This window comes from Arthroderma uncinatum, assembly GCF_011692745.1.
Source record: "Arthroderma uncinatum strain CBS 119779 chromosome Unknown scaffold1, whole genome shotgun sequence".
Classification (NCBI taxonomy): Eukaryota; Fungi; Ascomycota; class Eurotiomycetes; order Onygenales; family Arthrodermataceae; genus Arthroderma; species Arthroderma uncinatum.
The window spans coordinates 1,641,748-1,653,268 of NW_022983863.1; the positions used below are offsets into that span (position 1 = coordinate 1,641,748).

An 11,521-nucleotide genomic window follows, 5' to 3' on the forward strand; every position below is an offset into this window, starting at 1 on the left:
TGTCTAGAACGTAAGCAAATGTCTGTATCAGGGGGGGTTATACATACATGGCAGCGAGTCATGCGTCTCATTGAGTGACATGTTCTCTTCTTCCCTTCTTTTCTTTTCTTCTTCTTCTTCTTCTTCTTCTTCTTCTTCTCTTCTTTGTTGTCTCTTCTTGTCTTCTTCTATCGCGATTTCCTCTTCTCTATATCTTGGCATATATCACGTGTCATGCTAACCCAAAGAAGACAGATGACTAACAACTGACTAACACCCGCTCGTCTTACCCAAAAAGGAAACATGTCACGGCGATCAAGTCACGGGGTCTTGATTTTCTTCTTTTCTGCCGAGCTTTCACGTGCTCCGTCCGTTTGACCGCCCGGCGACTTCTTTTCCAACCTCCACGCCAACTTTCGACGAACCCTGAAATCTTGCATTGCAGAGTTCGCCCCGGCGTCATTCTCGAGATCAGATGCCCGGACAAGACGACAGGCATCGGAGCTCGAGGTCGAGCTGGGACAATCACGCCGGCCAGCGCACACAAAGATCGCTGCTAGCTAGAAGCTAAAATACCTGCAGGTCGTTCTCGTTTCCTGAAGAGCCGTGGGGTGGCTTTGGCCCACCTGTTGATTGTGATCTCCCCCGCATAAGTTTCCGCACGTATAGACCCTCTCGTCAGGGGTATCTTAGGATACCCCGTATAAAGGGCCTTCGGTTTCGTCCAGTCTCCCTCCCCCGAGACTGGGAAATTGATATATATACCTGCTGTTGTTTCGAAGACAGGCGTTCAGGTGACGACGATTCTTGCTTCTCCGGCAGCAAGGACACCCGCGCTTCTTGAAACGTTTAAACGTTGAGCCTCGTCCCCTTTTCTTTTTCCTCCCGGATACTGCTTCTGGGCTCGCTGCTGCAAAGATGCCACGCGCTGGCACGGTGATCGGGGTCTTTGGCGTCCTCTTGGGCGTCATCTTGGCCCTCCAGCTTGCCTTCAACTTCCAGGGCTCCCGTCAGCCACTTCAGTTTGGACGTTCAGTGCCGGTCGAGCAAGCCCCTGCCAGCAGGGCAACGGCCCAGGATGGCGATATATTCAACCTTGGCGTTGGAAAGGCCGATGTTACAGGGTACGGGAAACTCGGTTACCCTTAGATATCTTAACTTTCAGTACTGATATCATTATTACAGACCTGTCGTAGAGATTACGTTTATGGGGTTTGCGGACTCTGAGCAAAAGGGAACTGGCCTCCGTCAGCGTCTTTACTCTCGCACATTTATCATTGAAAACCCCAATAAGCCTGAAGATACCTTCGCTTATATCGTTACTGATCTCGCTGCTGGTGATACCGCCGTGCGAGATGGCGTCATCAAGGGACTTGCTTCCATGGGACCCGAGTACGCTCGCTACGGAGCACACAATATTGCTCTGTCTGGAACCCATTCGCATGCTGGACCTGGTGCCTGGCTCAACTACCTGCTGCCACAGATCCCCAGCTCGGGTTTCGACAAGGCGAGCTACCAAGCCATTGTTGACGGCGTTCTTCTTTCCATCAAGAGGGCTCATGAAGCCAGAGCCCCTGGTCGTTTGAGCTTCGATTCCACCGAGCTTGTAGACGGCAACATCAACAGGAGTCCATATTCATACATGGCCAACCCTGAAGATGAGAGGAAACGATACCAATATGACACCGACAAGACGATGAGTCTTTTGCGGTTTGACCGTAAATCGGATGGCAAGACTACAGGCGTGCTGACCTTCTATTCCGTCCACGGAACCTCTCTGTTCGGAAATAACACTCTCGTCGCAGGTGACAACAAGGGTGTTGCAGCTTACCTGTTTGAAAGAAGTGCTCGAGGCGACGACCGGTTTGCAGACGGCTTTGTTGCTGGATTTTCTCAGTCCTCTGTTGGAGATACGTCTCCCAACACGATGGGACCCTTCTGTGAAGATACCGGTTTGGATTGCAAATTTGTAATGGTTTCCGCATTTCCCCATCGAGCTGAGCCTGATAGCTAACACTCTCGAATAGGAAGATAGTACCTGTGATGGAAAGACTGCAAAGTGCCATGGACGTGGTCCCTATTACCGCGAGCTGGACCAGGGAACCAAGAGTTGCTTCGAAATTGGACGTCGACAATATAATGCCGCGAAGAGCGTTTATGACAAAATGGATACCTCCGCGAAGAAGCTCACGGACAACTCCGCAGTCAAGGCATTCCACGTTTTCCAAAACTTCGACGGATACACCTTCCCGTCGCCATTCAACCCCCGCAAGACTTTGTCTACCTGCTCGGCAGCCTTGGGCTTCTCCTTTGCTGGCGGCACGACTGACGGCCCAGGAAAATTCGACTTCACCCAGAACGGCACTGATTCGCCTGGCACAATGAATCCGATCTGGTACATTGCGCGAGACTTCCTCCACGCCCCCACCAAGGAACAGCAGGCCTGCCAAAAGCCTAAGAAGATTCTCCTCGATGTCGGCGATTTGACCTTCCCTTATGCCTGGACTGCCAACATCATTGACATCCAGGTGCTCCGAGCCGGGCCATTGCTCATCATCGTTGCCTCCCCTGAAGTTACCACCATGGCCGGCCGAAGATGGAAACAAGCAATTGCAACTGCCGCAAAGGATGTCCTGGGCATTAGCAACCCGCTCGTCGTCCTAGGTGCACCATCAAACACCTACTGCCACTACGTCACCACTGAGGAAGAGTACGGCATCCAGCGTTACGAGGGTGGCTCTACACTACACGGCCCAAACACCCTCGCCGCCCACGTCAACCTCACCCTCACCTACCTACCATACCTATCCTCGAGCTCCAACGAGCGCCCTGCTCCAGGTCCATCTCCACCAATCAACACTGAAAAGTCCCTTAGCTTCATCACCGGTGTGGTCCTGGACAACCCCGGCGTCGGCAAGAAATTCGGCGACGTCGTCAACGGGCCAGAAAAGGGCAAAACCTTCCACCCCGGCGAGACAGTCAGCACCACATTCGTCGGCGCCAACCCACGTAACAACTTCAGGCTGGAAAAGACCTTCACCGCCGTAGAGCGTCAAGTTCCCAACACCAACAATTGGGAAGTTGTCCGTACCGACGCTGACTGGAACTTGGTATACCGCTGGAAACGCATTGGCGCCATCATCGGAACTAGCGAGGTTACTCTCGAATGGCAAATCGAAGACGATTACTACTCTATCGGAAACAAGAAGAAGCTCGAGAGCGGAACATACCGTCTTCATTATTATGGAGACTCGAAGGCACCTGTTACTGGGAAAATTTCTGCCTTTGAAGGTATTGGGCCCTCATTTAAGGTTGCAGTTTAGGGACCTTTTTACTTGGTTACTTACTATTTTATATATATTTATTTTGGGTTATCATGTCAATTTCTCAAATTTTTTTTTGACCCAGTGAGGCGGAGATGGGTTGCATGGTATATATTGCATATGTCCAAGAGTAATTTGATATAATCTAATGTCACATTTTGAGCGTGAATGAATGTTCTTTACCTATCTTCCTGTCCTTATGCCCGCGCTCTCTCTGCTTGGTGTTTCAGTTCTCCTCCTTTCGTCTGATTCTTCGGGTTACTACTCGCTCTTGACGCTTTTAGCCTAATAGAGTATATTATCCGTCTTAGAGCTACATGGTCTATATTTATACTGTATCCCCCAATCGGAGGGTAAAATGTCCAAAACAAGCCAAGAGTTAACGGTGGATGATAGTCTTGAAGCCTAGTTTTAGTTACTTTCTTTGCTTTTGTGATGAAATGAAAATTAAATTTTGTAAAAATCTTATTGCTAAGGAGTGTTCCTTTTGTATGTACATGGTCTGATTCCTGGAGTGGTCTATTAAGGAGATGCATAGGTTAAATAACAGTATATAGATGATATAAGGTATATAAAAGTTGAGAAATACAAGCCAACAAGATAAACTGCATGAAAGGAGCGTATATATGCGTGTTGTTGGAAAAGTAGATAGTGTTTTAGACGGGAGGTATATAGGTATTTCCGTGTCCCGAACCTAGTGGTATGAGCTCGATGCCCGTAGGGATTGGCGTTGGATCCGTCACAGGGATTACGAGGATGGGGTCAGTGTTGGAAGTTGTTAGAGTTTCAGCTGGTGGAGGAGCTGGGGCATAGGTTGAAGAGGAAACCTGAGAAGTAGTTGACGGAGGCGAAATTGTAGTAAATGATGGCAAGCTGATGCTGGGTGACGGATACGTCATTGTTGGTAGTTGGGTGGCAGGAACAGAGGTAGATGAAGAAATGCTACTAGTTGAGGTTGTTAAAATGACTGGGGGCAGGGTAGTTGATGGGGGTAATGGTGTTAAGCTGGTAGGCGAATAAATGGGCGAAGTTGGGGATGAAGTGAAGGATGCAGTTGAGGAAGTTAAGGATGAAGTTGAAGATGAAGTCAAGGATGTAGTTGAGGAAGTTGAAGATGAAGTTGAAGATGAAGTTGAAGATGCGGTTGAAGATGCGGTTAAAGATGCGGTTGAAGCTGGAGCTGAAGACTGTGTAGTCGACTTTGGAATCGTAGTAAAGGACGGGAGGGTGGAGTACGAATAAACAGGAGGTAACGATGACTGTGTAGCTGATGTTGTGATAGTAGTAAAAGACGATTTCGTAATCGTGGTGAAGGATGGAAGGGTGGAATTCCAATTAGAGTACGTGGTGGAGGGTTCAGTGGTTTGAATAGTAGTAGGCTCTGGCGTGGTGCCTTCTGTGCTAGGGAATGGTACATAAACTGTCCTGGTAGTTGTATCAAAGATCGTAGTGGGTTGAGGTTGCGCCGGGGTAGACACGGTGCTGCTGTTGGGGTCCTTGGTCACTTGAACAGGTTCGCTACTGAGCATTGTAGAGTACTGCAAGGTTGTAGTACCCGGTAAACTAGCGGTAGATGTGGAATGGCTTGAGATGATGCTTGAGGCAAGGCCTGACGTTGTCGAGCTGGAGACCAAGGACGTAGAAGGTAGCGTAGTAGGAGTTGAAGCCGAAGCGTGATTGCTGCTTGAACTTGAGCTGGAAGTTGGAGTAGGATAATTGTACCAAGATGATGAGTATAGAAGAGAAAGTGGAGGATTTCCAGTTCCAATTCCAATTGCAGGAACATTCCCAGTCCCATTTTTTGGCGGCGAGGATAACGAAGTAGTTGGGATGGTAGTGGACGTGGAATCCGGAATCACACTAGAAGTCGTTGTCGGGCAAGAGACTACTGAAGGGGCATCGGTATTCACCGTCCCCTGTAGCTCGACACACATTGTCACAGGAACAGTCGAGCCAGCGACTGTGGGAGTGACAGTGAGCGTCACGACGGCTGCATCTTGAGCAGAGGAAGAGTATAAGCCCCGATTGAGAAGCTCATCTCGTCGAACATGATAAATTGGACTAGAGGAGACGTGGGACGACAGGGCAAGGGATATTATGCCTGTAATAAACTGTAGGCTGCGCATCTTGTCCGTGTATATTTTTTTGGTGTCAAAGATCCAAAAGGAATCGAAAGGTAAAATAAAATAAGGCCTTAAAAAGTGACGGTGGGAGAATATGATTTTTAAATGGATTATTATTCGGGTCAAAAGAGCATAACAAGAAATAAAAGCAGGAAGTTTGTCACAGACAAAGACCTTGGGATGCGAATGAAGCAGAAAAGTGGCGAAAATACAGATGAAAGAATAGAGAAGAGACGGATTTGCTGAAGCTTAAGTATACATTCTGCCTGGCTTCAGCAAACGAGAAAAAGAAATCCCGCTCCACGGCGAAGCGCGCTGGTAAACAGCATTGCTTGGAGTCATTTCCATACTCCTGGTTTGGGAGTTAAAACCAGGAGTAGTCGGCCCTTTGAGCATGTTGTGTCTGGGTTCCAGGGGAATGCCATCAGCGTACTGGTTGGTATATATAGTTCAGTCTCTAACCCGTCTGAAGTGCTTTAAGTTGAAATGTTCGGCGGTAAACGGTTGGATGTCCGGTCTCGATATCTTTTGCTTGCTTGCTTCAAACATGGATGGAGGTTTCCCCAGCATGCGTGATGATTGGTCAGCGGATGAAACAAGTTCAATATCACGTGATATATCTAACTGTAAGCGCCGGCGAGGACAAGGAAGAGCAAAGCAGAGCAGGAGGGCAGGGAAGGGCAGGGAAGGGTAGGGAAAAACAGGGAGGAGAGCAGGGAGGACTCAGGAGTATTGCTAAGATTGGTATCATTCATAAAGCGCCAGACAAAAGTAAAACTAAACCCAATAGTATCGTCATATATATTCAACATTCCAGGAATCCAATCTACATTATACCAAAATGATGAAGCCTCTATACAAGCCTCTATACCGGGTTATCGTGGTATTGATTATCTGGCCTATCGTTGTTATGGCCATCGTTGTCCATGGTACCTAGAGATATAAGCCATCTCCGTTGTTCCATATCTTTTGCCCACAGCGCCGAGCCAGCGGCAGTGGTTAGAAGGAAAACCATTGATAGCCCAGGGACAAGCTGTAGCACAAGCGCCATTGTACCGAACCTATGGAATGTTAGTTAGGTTAATAGTGTTTTCATTTGCGAGCAAATCATCTATGTAGGAGAACTCACAAGGTATATCTCATCATTCTCCTGTGAATATACTCGTTCCTCTCCTTTTTGTTAAAATCCCGTAGTTGGAAGTATCTCCAGTGATGGAACGGCCCAGCCCTGTAGCCTGTCAAAACCAGGAATAATGGAATTCCTATGACGGGAATCAAGTTTAACGGCAAGAAGAATACAAATTCCACTATTTGTCTGAGGGAGAAAGGAGCGTATATAGCGCTATGTATTGGTTTTCCAAGCCATCTTGCGGGGTCTTCAATTCTGTGAGTAACAGGGTTGGAATAGTTTGCTAGGTCTAACGTTCTAGATTCCGAAATCATTGAAATTATATGATCTCGGAAGGAGGAGGCGGGTTCGGTGGTTGAAGTTGGATCCGACACTGATGTGGGATCTTCAAGAGGCCTTTTCATTGCTTCGTAAAGCAAGACCGCATCGAAGACGTCGACTTGTACTTCATCGACGAAGAAGGCTTCAAATAGCAATGCTACTATCGCAGCTCCTTCTCCTAGGACGATAATGGCCCCGTTAACCCATGCGCCAGGTCCATGGAAGATCGCCAAGAAAGCGACTTGGGGGAGATATGTGAAGACAAAGAGGATAGTGTAGATGAATATCGAGAGTAGCGTTACAGGCAGCAGACGAGACCGAAAGAGAGGCCATAGGAATGGATGAAAGATGAGATACACTATCCCCTGTTGCCGGGGTTGTTAGTAATTGTGTAGTTGCAAGCATAGGATGTAGCCTGGATAATTCGTAAACTCACCTGTATCGGGTACAGCCAGGTCGCACTGTGAAAGTTGAGTAGCCTGGCCATCCTGAAGCTGTGTCCAGCTCACTTTATCAACTGTCTTGCTATTCCCTGGTGGATGTAGTCTTCTCATATCTACATCATCGCTGCCTGCTTGTTGTTTATCGATGTTTGGCGGGTGGAGAGCGATGTCACATGACCACATCATATAAAAGCTGAATTTTCGCTGTCGAACTTGCTCCTTTCTCTTTTTCTTCCTCATACATAAAACTGTTTCCTTCATATTCACTCTGACGTCCCATTCCATGGATTGCTTTGGAGGGGAAAATGGAGGATAGAATACTTATTCGCTGACTTACCCCGGAACTTTCTACCATATGGAAATTATCGGAAATATTTAACAGCGGTACATCCACCATTCGTATACCGACTTAGATATGTGCCCATGTATATTGAATCTGAAGACGTAAAGCCGACCTTGAACGCCGAAAATATACATTGCATTCACGTACATATCACTCTGTTCGTCCATCGTTGCGTTGCTCGACTGAATAGAACCCGAAATTACTCTCTTTCTCCCAAATTCTTGCCATATTTCACATCATGGAGGAGGACTAAAGCCACGTAGCATTTGGGAAGATAAGGAAGATAACTCTGACTCACTGAAATAGCAGAAACTACGCATTCTTTCTAGGCGAGAATCGATGCAAATATCATTGCATATTGGCCAAAACTGCAGCCTAAGAGGAAAGTGGCTGTATGACTAAGCTCGTATTTCGTCTATCAAACACCTCCGACTTTAAGAATCAGCGTCGGGCACCTAAATGAGGTTGGATATCGGCTTCATCGATAGCACAAAGGGAATGTCTGAGGCCATGCTTTCGGTAGCGACTCCCAGGTAATGCCTGGCTTTATCATTATATATACCGCTCATTCGGGTTGTGTTCTGGGGAAGAAATTGAGATGCTTTCGAGTAACAATTTCAGAAGCCTAGCAACAGTCGAGGTGACCATATCAATCCGCCATCATGAACATCGGAGACGACACCAGAGAGAACTATGAGATCTTTCGGGAGTGCGTGTCGAAGTCGATCCTGAACAGGTCAATAGAGAAATCTAGCCTGACTAGACGAAGGAGAAATGCAAAACGCAACAACAATACCCGCCATAGCAAACCTTCATTCCCTGAAGACAATGACCCTGCTGAACTAGCAGAATTTATTGACGTATGTCCCAAATCTGTCCTCGCTTGAGGATTTCTTTGACCATCTTGGGTACTAAATGAGGCTGTTAGTTCATCGCCCAAGAGATATTCAGCTCATTCCCAAGGGATGTGCAAACGCTCTCTTTCAATGCCACACAAGCCTCCCCTGTTCTTGCAGAAAAATATGCGGAGAATGTGCCAGGGACCACTATCGAATTCTTAACTTCACTGGTCGACCCATCGGTCCCCGAGTCTCTAGTCACCTATGGCATGATGTCTGAGACGTCCGACCTTACAAATATTCTCTCCTCTATCTTTGCAGAGTATTCATCTACTGTTACTGCCAAACCGCTGCCCTTTAGTGCCACCCGCACAACCGCCTGTGAGATATGTGAACGAGATTGGATTCCCCTGACATATCACCACCTTATACCCAGGGCAGTTCACGCCAAAGCCTTGAAACGTGGGTGGCATGAAGAGTGCGATTTAAACCGAGTTGCCTGGCTGTGCCGTGCTTGCCATAGTTATGTGCATAGGATGGCCTCTAATGAGGAACTGGCTAGGGATTGGCACACGGTTGAGGCAATATTAGAGAGGGATGATACGCAGGAATGGGCAAAATGGGCCGGCAGGCTGCGTTGGAAGTCACGGTAGAGGGAGATTTCCGAACACCTTGATCTGTACCTGGCATTTATATCAAACTTTGGCCCGTTAGCTTGTTTGGAGTTAACATCAATTTATTGAAAGTTAGGCAGTTTTCTGCCTGCTTGATTTCTTATATTGGTTTCTTTGGTTTACCTTTATCTGAGTATTTTGGAGATATCCGCTCTCAATACACGGCGTACGCGATGACATTTTATATTATAGAGCCATAAGCTCTATTACAGGAACTCAGCTGAGGAGGCTCAAGAAAGGATACACATACGTCCTCGGTTACTTGGGCGACATTCTGTGTTTATTCAAACAATAACACAGGGGAACTAGCACAGTGTTATCTTGCTCTCACGTGCCTAATGGTTTTCCTCTTCCTCTCTCTTTTTTTTAACTAGGCCGGTGTGTGTTTATTACACCTACTTCGTTTCCGCTTCAAGATTGCCGGAATCAACCGTGGAGGTTTATATCTTGTGGGTTGACACTTTCTCAACCTACCAGCCTGCTATCAGTCCTCTACATCCACGGCTAGTTTGATCTACCGTCAACAAACCATACGCAATATTTATACAGACTGGACCACCGTTCTCTAATTAAGGATTTGAAACTTGTCTTTCGCTCGGTTGCCCTTATAGGGAGCCTCTCGCTTTAACAGGGAAACATGAGTCCTGCTTCTGGAAAGGTATTTGTTATACTAAGTGGACTGTTCAAATCCCTTTAAGCTCTCCCTATAGTGCTAACATGCCTTTATTTTGATACAGCCCGATATGTTTACACAGATATACCTGGGCCACGCGAATAGGACGATCACCAAACTAATCAGCGATGGCAAACCCCACAAGATATCGAGGAAGAAGATAGAACTACAGATTTTAGAAGGAATCGACAAGTCGGAATTTCCTACGTCCTTCCGTATCATATTCTATTCTATGGTAAAGTCCCGCGCTTTATACCCATACCCTTTCTGTTATCAATAGTGAAGGATAAAGAGAAACTCGTTTTGCAGAGCTAACACGTGGGTAAGTTCTACATACCAACGAATTTGATGTTTACTGGTTTGGCCGGCAAGACTTACATGGTTTGTCTAATTCAGCAATCACCCGGTTGAAGCCTGACATGTCCTTACTTCGTAACCTCAATGCTATGGACATATTCGACGCACCCTCGTCTGTATCCTGCGATGGCTCAGGCAACTCAGACACTGAAGAGGTTGAAGAAAGCTCTATACAAGGCGATGGTCTAAATATAGCAAAAGCCCCTACTCCATTTGATCCAGCTACTGATCCAGCCTATTCACTTATCAACGGGAAATACGTTAGAATTGGGCCACGCAACGTCGAGTTCCCTGATCGTGAAGGGCCCAACCCACGCCGTTCTAATAGTAAATCTCCACACCCACGTTACCCAACCCCAAATGGGACACCTGTCTATGAAAATAATGCTGTCCCTACCAGCCACGCGAACGGAACAGAAGAAGAGGCTGCACGATTCAACGCACAGAATGAAGACATGCTGAAAAACAACTTTATCGATCCATCTCTCATTACCACCCCGACGGATTTATTCATGAATTCACCATTGATCACATCGGCAAACGATCCCACTCAAATTAGCACCCCAGCCGCAACACTACCCAGCTCTCCTGTCCCAGGGCCTGGGGGTTTGAAACCAAAAGCACCTGCGAAGGGAAAACGTGGCGCTGGCTCTAAAAAACAGGTACGTTTCGCAGCTCTTCCGAATTAAAAAAACCTTTGCCTTTATTTAAAAAGGTGGGAAGCCTATCTATGATGTACATGGCCACGAAAAACCGTACTAGAGACGAGATTGCTAAGTCGCTTTCAGGCACCGACACGTCCTGCTCGTACAGCCAAGGCCAAAACGGGAGGAAAGAAAGCTGGGGGCACAGGATCGGGAACGGGCTCTGGTATGGGTAAAGGAAAAGGAAAAGGGACTGGTGGGAAAGGGAGAGGGGAAACGATTTAATATAGGAAGTTAGCCTAGCCGGGGCGGACATGGTTTTTTGAATTGTGTCTGATGCAGGTTGTGTTGTCGCTCTACTCCGTACATGCATCCTTTTTTTTTTTGTACCTAGTTATTCCCTTGGAGATTACATGATGTTTAGTTATTGGGGATTTTATGCATAGCTTATTTGCAATTTTAAAACAAAAACGGGTATTATATGTGGCCACCCTGATCAACGTTGGAGCTTCTTGGATTTACTAAATACGGCGATAGGGATACGTTTGCCTTGTACCCCGTAGTTGACATGAGATAACTTCAAGGAGGCGGTGTAAGAACATTAAAAAGGAAAAAGGTGGTACAATGTGCTATAAAAACAGGAGTTAAGATGGGGTATGACATAGATGATAAT

The 11,521-nt window shown here is 46.9% G+C and overlaps 4 protein-coding genes across 4 annotated transcripts; 3 read left to right on the top strand and 1 right to left on the bottom strand.

Annotated features, from left to right (window-relative positions):
- Positions 1-897: 897 nt before the first annotated feature.
- On the top strand, positions 898-3,302 carry GIQ15_00506 (neutral ceramidase; the record flags this gene model as incomplete). The annotated part of the gene is made up of 3 exons (XM_033547923.1): positions 898-1,103; positions 1,165-1,948; positions 2,007-3,302. 3 exons carry the CDS (start codon positions 898-900, stop codon positions 3,300-3,302), a joined length of 2,286 nt encoding a protein of 761 aa, XP_033408874.1.
- Positions 3,303-4,865: 1,563 nt separating this feature from the next.
- On the bottom strand, positions 4,866-5,428 carry GIQ15_00507 (uncharacterized protein; the record flags this gene model as incomplete). The annotated part of the gene is made up of 2 exons (XM_033547924.1): positions 4,866-5,162; positions 5,213-5,428. 2 exons carry the CDS (start codon positions 5,426-5,428, stop codon positions 4,866-4,868), a joined length of 513 nt encoding a protein of 170 aa, XP_033408875.1.
- A 2,895-nt stretch (positions 5,429-8,323) lies between these two features.
- On the top strand, positions 8,324-9,153 carry GIQ15_00508 (uncharacterized protein; the record flags this gene model as incomplete). The annotated part of the gene is made up of 2 exons (XM_033547925.1): positions 8,324-8,521; positions 8,590-9,153. 2 exons carry the CDS (start codon positions 8,324-8,326, stop codon positions 9,151-9,153), a joined length of 762 nt encoding a protein of 253 aa, XP_033408876.1.
- Positions 9,154-10,266: 1,113 nt separating this feature from the next.
- GIQ15_00509 (uncharacterized protein) lies at positions 10,267-11,133 on the top strand (the record flags this gene model as incomplete). Its single annotated transcript, XM_033547926.1, has 2 exons — positions 10,267-10,866; positions 10,993-11,133. The coding sequence occupies 2 exons, from the start codon at positions 10,267-10,269 to the stop codon at positions 11,131-11,133; spliced, it is 741 nt and encodes a 246-aa protein (XP_033408877.1).
- Positions 11,134-11,521: the final 388 nt, after the last annotated feature.